The sequence below is a fragment of the Oncorhynchus clarkii genome, chromosome 20 (genome assembly GCF_045791955.1).
Source record: "Oncorhynchus clarkii lewisi isolate Uvic-CL-2024 chromosome 20, UVic_Ocla_1.0, whole genome shotgun sequence".
NCBI classification, from domain to species: Eukaryota; Metazoa; Chordata; class Actinopteri; order Salmoniformes; family Salmonidae; genus Oncorhynchus; species Oncorhynchus clarkii.
In genome coordinates, this window is record NC_092166.1 from 88,573,541 (window position 1) to 88,591,585 (window position 18,045).

The window sequence follows — 18,045 nt, forward strand, 5'->3', positions numbered from 1 at the left end:
CACTAGAAGATGTTGTCCATGTCACCATATTATCCTTAAGGAGAGTTTCCACTGTGTTCCAATGATAATATACATTCAGATTGGTATTATAATCTTCTTTGTATCAAGGTTCTTCATAAACATTCTCCATGTCTCTGCTCTATACTCCATAAGGATCCTGCGTCCCTTTGATCAGTGACAATATCCATACACTGCTTTATGTTCTATTAGAAGTGTAAAGTGTCCCTCTGATCAGTGATAATATCCATACACTGCTTTATGTTCTATTAGAAGTGTAAAGTGTCCCTCTGATCAGTGATAATATCCATACACTGCTTTATGTTCTATTAGAAGTGTAAAGTGTCCCTTTGATCAGTGATAATATCCATACACTGCTTTATGTTCTATTAGAAGTGTAAAGTGTCCCTCTGATCAGTGATAATATCCATACACTGCTTTATGTTATATTAGAAGTGTAAAGTGTCCCTCTGATCAGTGACAATATCCATACACTGCTTTATGTTCTATTAGAAGTGTAACGTGTCCCTCTGATCAGTGATAATATCCATACACTGCTTTATGTTCTATTAGAAGTGTAAAGTGTCCCTCTGATCAGTGATAATATCCATACACTGCTTTATGTTCTATTAGAAGTGTAAAGTGTCCCTCTGATCAGTGATAATATCCATACACTGCTTTATGTTCTATTAGAAGTGTAAAGTGTCCCTCTGATCAGTGATAATATCCATACAAGGTTTTTCACATGATTTTGACCATTGCCCTGTAGAGTCCTGATGGTCATACATGATATTGGTACATCCATGTAGATTTTGGTCAGAGTCAGATGTTCCTGTGTGTCCCGTGTATAATATCCTGAGGGGCATACATACATGGTATGATCCTGGTCTCAGTCATGTATGTTGACATGTAGTTGTGACCTCTGGCAGAGGGAGGGGCAGGGCTGTCTGGTCCGGGAGGACCACCTGCGGGTGAGCGGTCATCACTATAGAAACAGGGCGTCCAAGACCCTGGTTACCATGGTGATGTGGTACAGAGTTCCTCTGTCGTTCCAACCCGAAAGCAGGAGGAGTGTTCGGTATCTGCTTCCTGTACTGGACGAAGCTACAGGTCTTTAGTATGATAGCTAACACATTCTTCCCTATCAGGATCCCACTGACCCGGGCATCCCTATACAGCAGCATGTTACAGCCTCTGATCAATAAGGTTAAAATATTAATGGTGACCAGGCTGAGGATAGGATATAGCATCATCTTGTGTGGGACTATATTGATGCCCTGCATGGAGATCTCACTAAGAGAGACACAGGGAAGGACTAGCAACAGGATGTAACAATAGAAGAACATCAGTCCTTCAGCCCACAGAGGGAGACCTTTCTTCAGGGGTTCCCAGAGATTAGCCTGAATATCCAGGATATCTAGCAGGTCCACCACCACCCAGAACAACCTGAAGACCAGAGAGGAACAAGATCATAAAACAGAAGATGTCTTTATTGTCCATTAACTTGCAAAGAATGAACAAGTCTTAAAGCTCACAACCCCCATCCCCCAGGACACACAAACACACACCCAGATGGAATGGGTCAGGTCAGTACTACCTGTTAGAATGGGTCAGGTCAGTACTACCTGTTAGAATGGGTCAGGTCAGTTCTACCTGTTAGAATGGGTCAGGTCAGTTCTACCTGTTAGAATGGGTCAGGTCAGTTCTACCTGTTAGAATGGGTCAGGTCAGTACTAACTGTTAGAATGGGTCAGGTCAGTTCTACCTGTTAGAATGGGTCAGTTCAGTACTACCTGTTAGAATGGGTCAGGTCAGTACTACCTGTTAGAATGGGTCAGGGGCAGTTCTACCTGTTAGAATGGGTCAGGTCAGTTCTACCTGTTAGAATGGGTCAGGTCAGTACTACCTGTTAGAATGGGTCAGGTCAGTACTACCTGTTAGAATGGGTCAGGTCAGTTCTACCTGTTAGAATGGGTCAGGTCAGTACTACCTGTTAGAATGGCACAGGGGCAGTTATACCTGTTAGAATGGGTCAGGTCAGTTCTACCTGTTAGAATGGGTCAGGTCAGTACTAACTGTTAGAATGGGTCAGGTCAGTACTACCTGTTAGAATGGGTCAGGTCAGTACTACCTGTTAGAATGGGTCAGGTCAGTACTACCTGTTAGAATCGGTCAGGTCAGTACTACCTGTTAGAATGGGTCAGGTCAGTACTACCTGTTAGAATGGGTCAGGTCAGTACTACCTGTTAGAATGGCCCAGGGGCAGTTCTACCTATTAGAATGGGTCAGGTCAGTTCTACCTGTTAGAATGGGTCAGGTCAGTACTACCTGTTAGAATGGGTCAGGTCAGTTCTACCTGTTAGAATGGGTCAGGTCAGTACTACCTGTTAGAATGGGTCAGGTCAGTACTACCTGTTAGAATGGGTCAGGTCAGTACTACCTGTTAGAATGGGTCAGGTCAGTTCTACCTGTTAGAATGGGTCAGGTCAGTACTACCTGTTAGAATGGCCCAGGGGCAGTTCTACCTATTAGAATGGGTCAGGTCAGTTCTACCTGTTAGAATGGGTCAGGTCAGTACTACCTGTTAGAATGGGTCAGGTCAGTTCTACCTGTTAGAATGGGTCAGGTCAGTACTACCTGTTAGAATGGGTCAGGTCAGTACTACCTGTTAGAATGGGTCAGGTCAGTACTACCTGTTAGAATGGGTCAGGTCAGTTCTACCTGTTAGAATGGGTCAGGTCAGTTCTACCTGTTAGAATGGGTCAGGACAGTACTACCTGTTAGAATGGGTCAGGACAGTACTACCTGTTAGAATGGGTCAGGTCAGTTCTACCTGTTAGAATGGGTCAGGTCAGTACTACCTGTTAGAATGGGTCAGGACAGTACTACCTGTTAGAATGGCCCAGGGGCAGTTCTACCTGTTACGCAGCTCCTCTTTCTTCTTGGACGGCTGTACGTACTCCATATGGTCTATTGCCACGAGACCAACAAACAGCACCGGGACACAGACTGAGAGGAGTAGGGTCAGGGCCTTACGGGCCAGAGCATCCAGAGACTTCCTGTCAGCCTTATAGTTCTGGTACACAAAGTACACCTGGAAAAATAACCAATAAAATGTATTTTATATAGCCCTTTTCATATCAGCAGTTGTCACAAAGTGCTTTACAGATTTTTTACAAACAAATTCTTATTTTCAATGAGGGCCTAGGAACAATGGGTTAGCTGCCTGTTCAGGGGCAGAACAACAGAGTTGTACTTTGTCAGCTCGGGGATTTGAACTTGCAACCTTTTGGTTATTAGTACAATGCTCTAACCACTAGGCTACCCTGCCACCCCAGATACATAGTATCACGCCTACTTCTGCTCCCTCCCTCCTGCGCTCAATGTGGTCTGTCTCCCAACCACCGGTCCTGGCAACCCACATTGTGCACACCTGGCAACCATCATTGCGCACACTTGCTCCCCATCGTTACACACACCTGGACTCCATCACCACCCTGACTACTCTCCCTTCATATAGCCCTCAGTAGCTTCTGTCATCAGGCAATATTGGTTTTGGTTACGTTCAGTACGCTGCTTCTGTTTTTGTAGTTTCCTCATGTTTATTATTATTAAACTCAACTTCTGCTTCCTGATTCGCTGTGTATACGTTACAGAAAACTGCCTCTCAAAAACAAAGAAGCAGCAGAAGTTAAGGATATCTCCCATATAGTCGACGAACAGGAACACCTACTGCGTCAACACTATGATCAGCTGGGTTCGGGTAATGGATGAGGTCCTTCACATTCTCCACCACCTCGACAACACCTGAGAAGATTGATCTCCAACTAGTGGAGGACCATGATTCGTCCCAGAGAGCCAGTCCACCAGCCCATCCAGCGGTCCGCCCAGGTCAACGATGCCCTGTTGTCCCTCCCGGACAAATATGACTCCATCGAAATGCCGTGGCTTCCTACTCCAGTGCTCTCTTTATTTCACCCACCAGACAGGAGCCCCCACCACCGAGATGTCCAAGGTTGCCATGGTAATTTCCCTGCTGACCAGACGGGCTTTGGAGTGGGCTACGGTTCCTATTGTGGTCAGGAGGGGCACCAGCTTCAGCAGTGTCTGGTTCGTTCCAACCCGGGGTCCAAAGGGACCCGCAATCATCCATCTCCCAGGGTAGGCATGAGTATTCCATCATTATTGCTTTCTGCAAAACGCTTCCTGGTTTCCATTTCACTGGCTGGCTGTCCCTCATGTGTTGTCCCTAAAGCTCTAGTGGACTCTGGTGCCACAGGTAATTTCATCACATCGCAGCACCATTCAACATCACCGTGGGACCCCTGCACCAAGAAAGCCTTCCCTCATCACTGAGGCACCTGTACATAGTCATCCTCTGCCTCCTGTGGCTCCAACGTCACGGCCCCATACTTAATATTTATTTTCCAACATAATTTGCAAATAAATTCATTAAAAATCCTACAATGTGGTTTTCTGGATTTTTTTTCTAATTTTGTCTGTCATAGTTGAAGTGTACCTATGATGAAAATTACAGGCCTCTCATCGTTTTAAGTGGGAGAACTTGCACAATTGGTGGCTGACTAAATACGTTTTTGCCCCACTGTATATATAGTTTAAACTGACAGATTTTATTGGGGATGTTTCTATTATGCTATTTAGTTTTATGCGGCAGCGCGGACATCGACCTTCATTTTTTTAAATATAATAGAACAACATTAAAGAAAGGATTGTTTTATTTATTTTACCTTTATTGAAGTCAGTTAAGAACAAATTCTTATTTACAATGACGGCCTACCCCGACCAAACCCTAACCCGGACGATGCTGCGCCAATTGTGCGCCGCCCTATGGGACTCCCAAGCACGGCCAGTTGTGAAACAGCTTGCAATGGAACCAGGGTCTGTAGTGACGCCTCTAGCACTGAGATGCTGCACCACTCGGGAGCCCAATTAAACAAAAAAGGAAACAACAAAATGACAACAAAACTAAAAATGCCTTGTAAATACCTTGATCTCCAGGACAAAGATATAGAGGAACCAGAGTATCATGGCACAGCCTCGCTTGGCTGTCCGTACCTCGGCCCCGACCCAAACCGCCACGTACCGCAACACGATGAGGAAGCAGAGGTCCCCTACCATCACCATGATACAGATACCTGTTCCCCAGAAAAATGTATTGTTAATAATAATAATAGTACAAGTTGGTTTAGAATTGTGTTTTTGTCTCATTCTCCTGCACTATGGTTGTTAGAATTGTGTTTTTGTCTCATTCTCATTCTCCTGCACTATGGTTGTTAGAATTGTGTTTTTGTCATTCTCATGCTCCTGAATTGTGTTAATAATTCATTATTATGTCCTATGAATTTTATGCTTCATTTGTAAACACGGCACCCTTGTAAAAGAGACATCGGACTCAATGGAACTTCCCTGACTGAATATAGGTTTCATAATAATAATAATAATACCTATCTTCTTGGTCCCGTGGTTCTGTTCCACCAGATAGGCATCGATCAGGGCCATACTGCTCATGATCAGCAGGGTGGACAGGCAGATATGGGGCTGGTTGGTGGGAGGAGGGGGCACCATCATGACTGGGGCAGGAGGAGGTCTGTTAGGGAGAGTGTAGGGTGGTCCTCTGCTAAATAAAGGCAGGTTAGACTGTTACAGTAGACGGTAATGCCTAGTTAAATAAATAAAACAAATGTTCCACTCCATGGCTGGGGTTTTCACAGGGGGAGGGAGGAGGGGTTAGGAGAAGATTTGTGGAGGAGGGAGGGATTAGGAGATTTGTGGAGGAGGAGGAGGGAGGGGGTAGGAGGAGATTTGTGGAGGAGGGAGGGATTAGGAGATTTGTGGAGGAGGAGGAGGGAGGTGGAAGGAGGGGGTAGGAGGAGATTTGTGGAGGAGGGAGGGATTAGGAGATTTGTGGAGGAGGAGGAGGGAGGGGGTAGGAGGAGATTTGTGGAGGAGGGAGGGATTAGGAGATTTGTGGAGGAGGAGGAGGGAGGTGGAAGGAGGGGGTAGGAGGAGATTTGTGGAGGAGGGAGGGATTAGGAGATTTGTGGAGGAGGAGGAGGGAGGTGGAAGGAGGGGGTAGGAGGAGATTTGTGGCTGTTACTGTTAGAGAGTGTTACTCCCTTCCCTGTTTTAGCTGTTACTGTTAGAGAGTGTTACTCCCTCCCATGTGATTGATGTTACTGTTAGAGAGTGTTACTCCCTCCCCTGTGTTGGCTGTTACTGTTAGAGTGTGGTGGTCCCCCTCTCTTGGTCAACAGCCAGGTTACTAATAGGATTTCCACAGATCAATCAATCCTGGGCGAGAGGCTGAAGCAGAGACATCTCTGAGCCAGAGACACCTACAGACAGACATGCAGTGACCCAGAGTTAGTAAATTGTGTTGCTTGGCAAGAGGTCTGTAAACAAACAACATGCCTCACCACCGGCGATGTGATCAATCTGAGTTACTGTATTCTAATATCCTATAATATCCTCTACAGTTTCCCCCTTTTAATTATAATACCAAAGGTTTATTTTAATTAACATTGCAAATGTGCTGCAATATTTTTTGAGTTGGGTTTTCCTATCGGTGCACTGAGTGGCTGGAGAGAGAGAGAGCAAGAGAGAGCGAAATAGAGAGAGAGCGAAATAGAGAGAGCAAAATAGAGAGAGACCGAGAGAGAGCAAAATAGAGAGCGAAATAGCGAGAGAGAGAGCAAAATAGAGAGACAGAGAGAGAGAGAGAGAGGCAGGCTACTTGTCTACTTACTTGTGTCTGTCTGTCTTGTGTCTGTCTGTCTCGTGCTCATTTGTGCTGATAGCTTCCATCCATTGAGCTGTTCAGAGCCCAGTGGTGGTGAGGTTGTAGGTTCAGAATCCTCCGAGCCCAGTGTTGAGGTCCAGAGAAGTGGTTAGGAGTCCAGTGGTTATAGGTTCAGAGTCTTGTGTTGGGGTCCAGAGAAGAGGTTAGGAGCCCAGTGGTTATAGGTTCAGAGTCCTCAGAGTCCAGTGGTTATAGGTTCAGAGCCCTTAGAGCCCAGTGGTTATAGGTTCAGAGCCCTTAGAGCCCAGCTATAATCCATCAGAAACCCGAGAGCTGCTTCTCGCTCATGTTAATAATCCAACAGTCGTGGATATGTCTTTAAGCTGGTGAGAAATACCAAAATATCCTAGTGATGATCCACATAGCAGTCAGACTGAATCAGAGATGTTGTCTTAATGGTCAAAGACCCTTTCAGTTTATACAGACGCCATATTATCCTTGTTTGAAGCTCCACTCACGACCACATCAAAAGAAAAGCTATTCCTGGTGAAAAACAAGTCCCAACGGATTGTTGTCATCCTCAAAAAAATATAGTTGTCTGTCTGTCTGTCTGTCTGTCTGTCTGTCTGTCTGTCTGTCTGTGTGGTGGGTTGTCGAGAATCCTTTGAATGCAGCGAGTGTCCTCCTCAGATCCGCAGGCCAGTGTGTTTGTAATAGAAAAAGGGTGTGTGTGTTCTGGGTGGGTGTGTATGTGTGTGTGTCTCTCAGCTGTCTAGGTGGGTGTCTCTCACTGAGTCTCTGACCCCAGGTAGTTTCATGGTCACGGTGCCTCTCTCTCTCTCTCCTCCTGCCAGGATGTTACAACAGGAGCAACAGGACCGGTAGCTCCTCTGTCTTCTCAGTCCTCAGCATAGTCTGGTCCGTCTGCCACATCTCTGCTAGAATTGGTACTGCCTCTCCTCTCTATCTGCTCTGACTGACTCCTTTGGTTGTTTGTCCTTCTCTTCCTTCTCTTCCTCCTGCTGCTGCTCCTATAAAGGCACAAGCTGAGTGACGCTGACACCCGGTAGACCACAGCTGCAGAGAGAGAGGGAAGGAGGGAGGAGAGAGAGACACGTATCCAGGAGCGGAGGGAAAAGCAGGGAAGAAGAACCAGCATTGTGCAGCTTCAATGAATGGTGCTCTCTCTTTCTCAAATAAAATTGAATAAAATGGTATTTGTCACATCCACCAACTACAACAGGTCTCCACTTTACCGTGAAAATGCTTGCTTACAAGCGCTTCCCAACGATCCAGAGTTAAAAAATAACAATAAAAAGACAAATAGTAAAACATGAGGAATAAAATACACAATAATGGAGCTATTTACAGGAAGTACCAGAGCACTATGGAGATATATACAGGAAGTACCGGATCACAATGGAGCTACTGTATATACAGGAAGTACCAGATCAATGTGGAGCTATATACAGGAAGTACCAGATCAATGTGGAGCTATATACAGGAAGTACCAGATCAATGTGGAGCTATATACAGGAAGTACCAGATCAATGTGGAGCTATTTACAGGAAGTACCAGATCAATGTGGAGCTATATACAGGAAGTACCAGATCAATGTGGAGCTATATACAGGAAGTACCATATCAATGTGGAGCTATATACAGGAAGTACCAGTACCAGATCAATGTGGAGCTATATACAGGAAGTACCCGTACCAGATCAATGTGGAGCTATATACAGGAAGTACCAGATCAATGTGGAGCTATATACAGGAATTACCAGTACCATATCAATGTGGAGCTATAAACAGGAAGTACCAGTACCAGATCAATGTGGAGCTATATACAGGAGGTACCAGATCAATGTGGAGTTATATACAGGAAGTACCAGTACCAGATCAATGTGGAGCTATGTACAGGAAGTATCAGATCAATGTGGAGCTATATACAGGAAGTACCAGTACCATATCAATGTGTACAGGAAGTACCAGATCAATGTAGAGCTATCTACAGTACAGGAAGTACTATGTCAATGTGGAGCTAGCTACAGTAAAGTAAATACCTGATCAATGAGAAGCTACAGTGTATACTGTATACAGGAAGTAACACATCAACGTGGAACTATATACAGGAATTACCAGGTCAATATGGAGCAACATACAGGCAGTATCAGATCAATGTGGCACTATTTACAGGAAGAACCAGTACCAGATCAACGTGGATGTGTAGTTGAAGTCGGAGGTTTACAAGCACTTAGGTTGGAGTCATTAAAACTCGTTTTTTTAGCCACTACACAAATTTCTTGTAAACAAACTATAGTTTTGGCTAGTCGGTTAGGACATCTACTTTGTGCATGACACAAGTACTTTTTCCAACAATTGTTTACAGACAGATTATTTCACTTATAATTCACTGTATCACAATTCCAGTGGGTCAGAAGTTTGCATACACTAAGTTGACTGGGCACTTAAACAGCTTGGAAAATTCCAGAAAATTATGTCTTGGCTTTAGAAGCTTCTGATAGGCTAATTGACATCATTTGAGTCAATTGGAGGTGTACCTGTGGATGTATTACAAGGCCTATCTTCAAACTCAGTGCCTCTTTGCTTGACATCATGGGAAAATCAGCCAAGACCTCAGACAAAAATTGTAGACCTCCAAAAGTCTAGTTCATCCTTGGGAGCAATTTCCAAACGCCTGAAGGTACCACGTTCATCTGTACAAACAATAGTACGCAAGTATAAACACCATGGGACCACACAGCCATCATACCGCTCAGGAAGGAGACACATTCTGTCTCCTAGAGATGAACGTACTTTGGTGCGAAAAGTGCAAATCAATCCCAGAACAACAGCAAAGGACCTTGTGAAGATGCTGGAGGAAACAGGTACAAAAGTATCTATATCCACAGTAAAATGAGTCCTGTATCAACATATCCTTAAAGGCAGCTCAGCAAGGAAGAAGCCACTGCTCCAAAACCACCATAATAAAAGCCAGACTAGGGTTTGTAACTGCACATGGTGACAAAGATCGTACATTTTGGAGAAATTACCTCTGGTCTGATGACACAAAAATAGAACTGTTTGGCCATAATGACCATCGTTATGTTTGGAGGAAAAAGGTGGAGGCTTGCAAGCCGAAGAACACCATCCCAACCTTGAAAGCACGGGGGTGGCAGAATCATGTTGCATCTATATTATCCGGCGTCGTCGTTCAGGCAAGTCCCGGTGAAACATAAGATGTTTTTAATGTCCCGTTGGTAGGATAGTCGTAATCACGCTGACAACATCATTCTGTATTCTTCTGGCCCTTCTTTGGATACTGTGTTATCTAACCTCCAGACGAGCTTCAATGCCATACAACTCTACTTCCGTGGCCTCCAACTGCTCTTAAATGCAAGTAAAACTAAATGCATGCTCTTTAACCAATCACTGCCCGCACCTGCCCGCCTGTCCATCATCACTACTCTGGACAGGTCATACTTAGAATATGTGGACAACTACAAATACCTAGGTGTCTGGTTAGACTGTAAACTCACCTTCCAGACATTAACCTCTCTAGGGTAGGGGGCAGCATTCTGAATTTTGGATGAAAAGCATGCCCAAATTTAACGGCCTGCTACTCGGGCCCAGAAGATATGATATGCATATAACTGGTAACTAGATTTGGATAGAAAACACTCTAAAGTTTCCAAAACTGTTAAAATAGTGTCTGTGAGTACAACAGAACTGATTTAGCAGGCAAAAACATGAGAAAAATCCATTCAGGGAGTAGTTTTTGTTTTTGTTTTGTAGTTTCTATTCAATGCCATTACAGTATCCATTGACTTAGGACTCCTATGCCTTTCACTAGATGTCAACAGTCTTTAGAAATCGTTTCAGGCTTGTATTCTTATAAATGAGGGACTAAGACCAGTCTGAACGAGTGGACCCTAACGTGTCGCAGAGTTTTTCAGGCGCATGTGCATTTCTTGTTTACCTTTTATATTGATGACGTTATTGATGACGTTATTGAATATAAACATCGTTTGACATGTTTCTATGAACTTTACGGATACGATTAGGATTTTTTGTCTGATTGTTTTGACTGAGTTTGAGCCTGTGGATTACTGAAGAAAACGTGCCAACAAAACAGAGGTTTTTGGATATAAAGAGACTTCATCGAACAAAAGGAACATTTATTGAGTAAATTAATGTCTTCTGATTGCCACCATATGAAGATCATCAAAGGTAAGGGATTAATTTTATCTCTATTTCTGAGTTTTGTAACGCTTCTGCTTGGCTGGTTACTGTTTGTAATAATTTGTCAACTGGGCTATGTTCTGGGCTAGGTATGTTCTGGTCTAGGTATGCTTTCGCCGAAAAGCATTTTATAAATATGACACTGTGGTTGGTTTAACAATAAGTTAATCTTTAAACCTATGTAAATGTTTTGTTTTCTGAATTTTTATAATGAGCATTTCGGTAATTGAATTTGGAGCTCTGCAACCTCACTGGATGTTGGCCAGATGGGACGCTAGCGTCCCACATACCCTAGAGAGGTTAAGGGGGTGATAAGTTTTTGAAAAAATTTTCACATTTTTTACTTTTGACTTCCTATGAAATCATATTGCAAATGGACAAAACAAGCTTCAATGCCATACAACTCTCCTTCCGTGGCCTCCAACTGCTCTTAAACGCAAGTAAAACTAAATGCATGCTATTCAATCGATCACTGCCCACACCTGCTCGCCCGTCCAGCATCACTACTCTGGACGGCTCTGACTTAGAATACGTGGACAACTACAAATACCCTGGTGTCTGGTTAGACTGTAAGCTCTCCTTCCAGACTCACCTTAAGCATCTCCAATCCAAAATTAAATCTAGAATCGGCTTCCTATTTCGCAACAAAGCATCCTTCACTCATGCTGCCAAATATATCCTTGAAACCTGACCATCCTACCGATCCTCGACTTCGGCAATATCATTTACAAAATAGCCACCAACACTCTACTCAACAAATTGGATGCAGTCTATCACAGTGCCATCTGTTTTATCACCAAATCCCCATATACTTCCCACCACTGCGACCTGTATGCTCTCGTTGGCTGGCTCTCGCTTCATACTCATTGCCAAACCCCTGGCTCCAGGTAATCTACAAGTATTTTCTAGGTAAAGCCCCGCCTTATCTCAGCTCACTGGTCATCATAGCAGCACCCACCCGTAGCACTCTCTCCAGCAGGTATATCTCACTGGCCACTGGTCACCCCCAAAGCCAACACCTCCTTTGGCCGCCTTTCCTTCCAGTTCTCTGCTGCCAATGACTGGAAGGAACTGCAAAAATCACTGAAGCTGGAGACACATATCTCCCTACCTAGCTTTAAGCCCCAGCTGTCAGAGCAGCTCACAGATCCCAGCACCTGTATATAGCCCATTTGTAAATGGCCCATCCAACTACCTCATCCCCATACTGTATTTGTTTATTTATCTTGCTCCTTTGCACCCAGTATCTCTACTTGCGCATTCATCTTCTGCACATTTTCCTTTCCAGTGTTTAATTGCTATATTGTAAATACTTCGCAACCATGGCCTATTTATTTCCTTACCTCCCTTATCTTACCTCATTTGCACACAGTATATAGACTTTTTTCTTACTGTATTATTGACTGTATGTTTGTTTTATTCCATGTGTAACTGTGTTGTTGTATGTGTCGAATTGCTTTGCTTTATCTTGGCCAGGTTGCAGTTGTAAATGAGAACTTGTTCTCAACTAGTCTACCTGGTGTGAGCGGACCAAGTAATTGGGCGTCACTCTAAAGCGGGAAGGTGGAATAAACGAGTCAGGAGTAAGTTTTCTTGATTGAACACAGTTCTCTATTGAGGACACAAACACTCCAACATAATCAATGATTAGGGTTAGGGTTAGGAAAAAACATACATCTTCTTCTCCAGATGAAACAAGAACATAATAGGATTATCTTTAAACTACAACAAAAAGTCACGGGATTGTCACCATCTTAGTGGTTCTTCCTGGATAGCTCCTCTCTCTCGGTGGCCATCTTCCAGAGATAGTTTTTCCCCCTCCTCTGCTGGTTCCATTCTCTCTCTTATAGGGGAAGGAGAGTATGTCATTAGTACTGTCAGCTGTGCTTAATTGCCTCTGGTTACCTTGCCTCCCATGCCTTGTTGGGCTACTATCCATGAGCCCAGCCTGCCCTCTGGTGGTCCTTCCACACTGGTGAAATAAAATAAAAATAAAAAAATCAGAGATGTCATAGATGTTCTGTATGTTTTCCAATGACTACAAGTTGGCCAATAATACGGAGGGAAGTGGTGGTTTACTTACTCGTCTGCGAATTCGTACAAGCCACCCCGCTCTCCTCCCCCTTTTCTTCCATCTTTTCTTCACGCTGATGACAGGGATTTGGGCCTTGACTTGACCTTCGGACTCCTTAAAGAAAAAGTATTTGTCCAGTTCGAGGTGAGTAATCGCTGTTTTGATGTCCAGAAGCTATTTTTGGTCATAAGAGACGGTAGCAGCAACATTATGTACAAAATGAGTTACAAACAATGTGAAAAAAGTAACAAAATGGCTCAGTTGGTTTGGAGCCCGTTAATCGGCAACCATTCCCTCCGGAGTCATTATACACTAATATGTTGGATATTTGTTAAAAACTCTGCCATGTGTTGAATATATGTCAACAACTAGGCAAATGGGTTGGATATTTGTCAACAACTCTGCCATGTGTTGGATCTTTGTCTACAACGATATTAGCATCTTATTGTGCCCCTCCGCCCACGTTTTAAGTGAGAATAGGTATTGATCTGAAGCTGTAAAATAAAGGAAATTCACATGAGCACCAAAATGCCTACTCCACCCATGCTCTACCAAGGTTTCAAATCAAATCAAAGTTTATTTTTCACGTGCGCCGAATAGAACAGGTTACAGTGAAATGCTTTCTTACAGGCTCTAATCAATAGTGCAAAAAAGGTGTTAGGTGAACAATAGGTAAGTAAATAAATAAAACAACAGTAAAAAAAACAGGCTATATACAGTAGAGAGGCTATATACAGTAGAGAGACTATATACAGTAGCGAGGCTATAAAAGTAGCGAGGCTACATACAGACACCCGTTATTCAGGCTGATTGTGGTAGTATGTACATGTAGATATGGTTAAAGTGACTATGCAAATATGACGAACAGAGAGTAGCAGTAGCGTAAAAGAGGGGTTGGCTGGTGGTGAGTGGCAGGACACAATGCAGATAGCCCGGTTAGCCAATGTGTGGGAGAACTAGTTGGTCGGCCCAATTGAGGTAGAATGTACATGAATGTATAGTTAAAGTGACTATGCATATATGATAAACAGAAAGTAGCAGCAGCGTAAAAAGATGGGTTGGGGGGGGCACACAATGCAAATAGTCCGGGTAGCCATTTGATTACCTGTTCAGGAGTCTTATGGCTTGGGGGTAAAAACTGTTGAGAAGCCTTTTTGTCCTAGACTTGGCACTCCAGTACCGCTTGCCATGCGGTAGTAGAGAGAACAGTCTATGACTGGGGTGGCTAGGGTCTTTGACACATTTTAGAGCCTTCCTCTGACACCGCCTGGTGTAGAGGTCCTGGATGGCAGGCAACTTAGCCCCAGTGATGTACTAGACCATACGCACTACCCTCTGTAGTGCCTTGCGGTCAGAGGCCTTGCAATTGCCGTACAAGGCAGTGATGCAACCAGCCAGGATGCTGTTGATGTTGGAGCTGTAGAACCTTTTGAGGATCTCAGGACCCATGCCAAATCGTTTTAGTTTCCTAAAGGGGGAATAAGCTTGGTCATGCCCTCTTTACGACTGTCTCGGTGTGTTTGGACCATTGTAGTTTGCTGTTGATGTGGACACCAAGGAACTTGAAGCTCTCAACCTGCTCCACTACAGCCCGTCGATGAGAATGGGGCATGCTCGGTCCTCCTTTTCCTGTAGTCCACAATCATCTCCTTAGTCTTGGTTACGTTGCGGGACAGGATGTTATTCTAGCACCACAATGCCTACTCCACCCATGCTCTACTAAGGTTTTCCAGAACACAGCTTTGACCTACAACAGTGGCTACTGTAATTAAATCAAATCAAATTGTATTGGTCACATACACATGGTTAGCAGATGTTACTGCTAGTGTAGCGAATTGCTTGTGATGCTGTATGTTGGTATTGTACTTCAAACTATGTGTAAGAAGGTTTCTTAGGGTTCCAACCTTCTCAAACAGCCTGTCTAGGAGTGACTAGGCATCAGGATAGATAACAATAAGTGTAAATTAACAAACCGAACAGCAACAGCAAATGTTGTGTGTGAGTGTGTGTGTATGTGTGTCTTTTCACTCTGAAATCACACCTGCAGCTGTCACGCCCTGACCGTAGAGCTTTTTATGTCTCTATTTTGGTTTGGTCAGGGTGTGATTTGGGTGAGCATTCTATGTTCCTTTTTCTATGTTTTTGTATTTCTTTGTTTCTTTGTTTTGGCTGGGTATGGTTCTCAATCAGGGACAGCTGTCTATCGTTGTCTCTGATTGGGAACCATACTTAGGTAGCTTTTTCCCACAGGGTTTTTGTGGGTAGTTCATTACTGTTTCGTGTTTTGCACCTTTCAGGACTGTTTCGGTGATCCCCTTTGTTATTTTGTTATTAGTGTTCAGTTTTAATAAAGTAAGCATGAACACTTACCACGCTGGGCTTTGGTCCGATGATTCCTCATCTTCCGACGACGAATACCGTTACAGTAGCCCAGTACATGTGACTATTAAACAATGAATTTCTGAATGTGTGAGGGATTTGTGTGAGAGTGACAGCGTAGTGTGTGTGTGATTGTGTATATGGTATGTATATAAAGTGAGTGTGCGTAGGGTCAGTGCGGATAATTTGGGTGTCATTAATTGACTATTTAGCAGTCTGGCTATTTAGCAGTCTTATTGCTGTCTCAGAACCTGCTGCCTCAGAGCCTCCAGTACTGTTTCTCCCCACCCTGCCCTTGGTCTGCTTCCCCCTTTCTCTCCCTTCTTCCACCTGTATTTCGTCACCCCCTTCCCCTCCGTCTCTCTGCCTCCATCCTTTCTCCTTTTCCTCCCCCTCCCCCTCTAATCCCTCTTCCATCCTTGTGTATTACGAAGCCAAGCTCAATGATATAAAGAATAATGGAAAACATTTTTGGAGTACTTTAAATGGATTTATGGGCAGAAAGACACATTCAACTCTATCTTTCATCAAATCATATGGTTTATTCAACATAAACCCACTTAATGTTGCCAATTACTTTAATATATATATATACGCATCAGCAACCACAGCTAATGAAGTCACTGAAACCCTTTAAAACTGTAAAACAAAGATTTACAGTCTGTTTTAGAATGGGTAGCCAGTAAAAAACAGGTCCTGAACATCTCTAAAACTAAGAACATTGTATTTGGCAGAAATCATTCTGTAAGTTCTAGACCTCAGGTGAATCTGTTAATGCATGGTGTGGCTGTTGAACAAGTTGAGGAGACTAAATTACTTGGCGTTACCTTAGATTGTAAACTGTCATGGTCAAAACATATAGACTCAATGGTTGTAAAGATGGGGAGAGGTCTCTCTATAATAAAGAGATGCTCTTCTTTTTTGACACCACACTCCAAAAAGCAATTCCTGCAGGCTCTAGTTTTGTCTAATCTGTCCAGTCGTGTCCAGTTGTGTGGTCCAGTGCGGCAAGAAAATACCTAGTTAAGCTGCAGTTGTCCCAGAACAGAGCGTCTTGCTCTTCATTGGAATTGGCTTGTCTCTCTTGGCTAAGAGTTGAGGAGAGACTGACTGTATCACTTCTTCTTTGTTTGCATAGTCAACTTACACACACCTCTGACATGAACACCTACCCCACCAGACATGCCAGCAGGGTTCTTTTCATGGTCCCCAAATCCAGAACAAATTCAAGAAAGTGTACAGTATTATATAGAGCCATTATTGCATGGGACTCTGTTCCATCTCATATTGCTAAAATGAACAGCAAACCTGGTTTAAAAAAACAGAAAGCAACACCTCACTGCATAACGCCTCTCCCTTATTTTATGTCACCTTTATTTAACTAGGCAAGAAGTCAAGAACAAATTCTTATTTGCAATGACGTCCTACCCCGGCCAAACCCTAACAATGCTGAGCCAAATGTGCGCCCTATGGGACTCACAATCACGACCAGGGTTTGTCATGAACCAGGGTCTGTAGTGACGCCTCTAGCACTGAGATGCAGTGCCTTAGACCGCTGTGCCACTCAGGAGCCCTATTTGACCTAGATAGTTTGTATGTATTGTAGCAGGCTCAAGGGTGTGGGGTTTCCACATCACCAAGTTGAAAAATCAAACACACACAGGGAGCGCAACAAGAATGCAAATGGGGAATTTATTAGGGATATTTGCACACCGTGGGAAAAGGGGGGATCCAGCAACCAGTTCACAAGGGGTAATGTACAGATAATTCTCCCGCTTCTCACACTCTCCATAACACACGTTTTCTTCTCAGTCCTCTCCCCCTTTGTGCAGCCCGCTTCCTCTTTTAATCTTCAAAAAGACACTCCGGACCCAAACTGCTGCAGACCTATATCTATTCTACCCTGCCTGTCTAAGGTCTTCGAAAGCCAAGTAAACAAACAGATCACCGACCATTTCGAATCCCTCCGTACCTTCTCCGCTATGCAATCTGGTTTCCGAGCTGGTCATGGGTGCACCTCAGGTCCTAAACGATATCATAACCTCCATCGATAAGAGACAACACTATGCAGCTGTATTCATCGACCTGGCCAAGGCTTTTGACTCTGTCAATCACCACATTCATTCTAACAGTGTAACTCTGGTTTATCGGCTCATGTTTACTGCTTACAATATCTGTAGGATAAACAGATGTATTCAGTGTAATTAGGGTACATAAATTAAATTACTGACAGGAGGAACCACTGTAGCCTAGTGGTTAGAGCTTTGGGCCAGTAACTGAAAGGTTGCTGGATTTAATCCCCGAGCTGACAAGATAAAGATCTGTTGTTCTGCCCCTGAACAAGGCAGTTAACCCACTGTTCCCCGGTAGGCCGTAATTGTCAATAAGAATTTGTTCTTAACTGACTTGCCTAGTTAAATACATTTTTTTAAGTGACCACCTCAGCAATTTATAACTATTTTTTACCAGAAATGTAAAATATTTTAACCTTGAACAAGCAGTATTTCTAAGCAGTATTTGTATCTTCCATGATGGTAAGGTTTATTGATACACCATCCAAAGTGTAATTAATAACTTCACCATGCTCAAAGGGAT

At 43.6% G+C, this 18,045-nt stretch overlaps 1 protein-coding gene across 1 annotated transcript; it reads right to left on the reverse strand.

The window, feature by feature from the left end:
- Positions 1-675: 675 nt before the first annotated feature.
- On the reverse strand, positions 676-5,782 carry LOC139375752 (transmembrane protein 121-like). Its single transcript, XM_071117570.1, has 4 exons — positions 5,463-5,782; positions 5,005-5,153; positions 2,916-3,091; positions 676-1,443 (listed from the first exon to the last, which is right to left on the reverse strand). Exons 1-4 carry the CDS (start codon positions 5,584-5,586, stop codon positions 891-893), a joined length of 1,002 nt encoding a protein of 333 aa, XP_070973671.1. The 5' UTR covers positions 5,587-5,782; the 3' UTR covers positions 676-890.
- Positions 5,783-18,045: the final 12,263 nt, after the last annotated feature.

What these genes read in the sequence shown, in the direction of transcription:
- LOC139375752 (XM_071117570.1), bottom strand. Translation starts at nt 5,586, where the DNA reads ATGATGGTGCCCCCTCCTCCCACCAACCAGCCCCATATCTGCCTGTCC. An exon ending in TCTTTGTCCTGGAGATCAAG is followed by an intron (nt 3,092 to 5,004) that starts GTATTTACAAGG and finishes TTATTTTTCCAG; the next exon opens with GTGTACTTTGTGTACCAGAA. An exon ending in AAAGAGGAGCTGCGTAACAG is followed by an intron (nt 1,444 to 2,915) that starts GTAGAACTGCCC and finishes TCTGGTCTTCAG; the next exon opens with GTTGTTCTGGGTGGTGGTGG.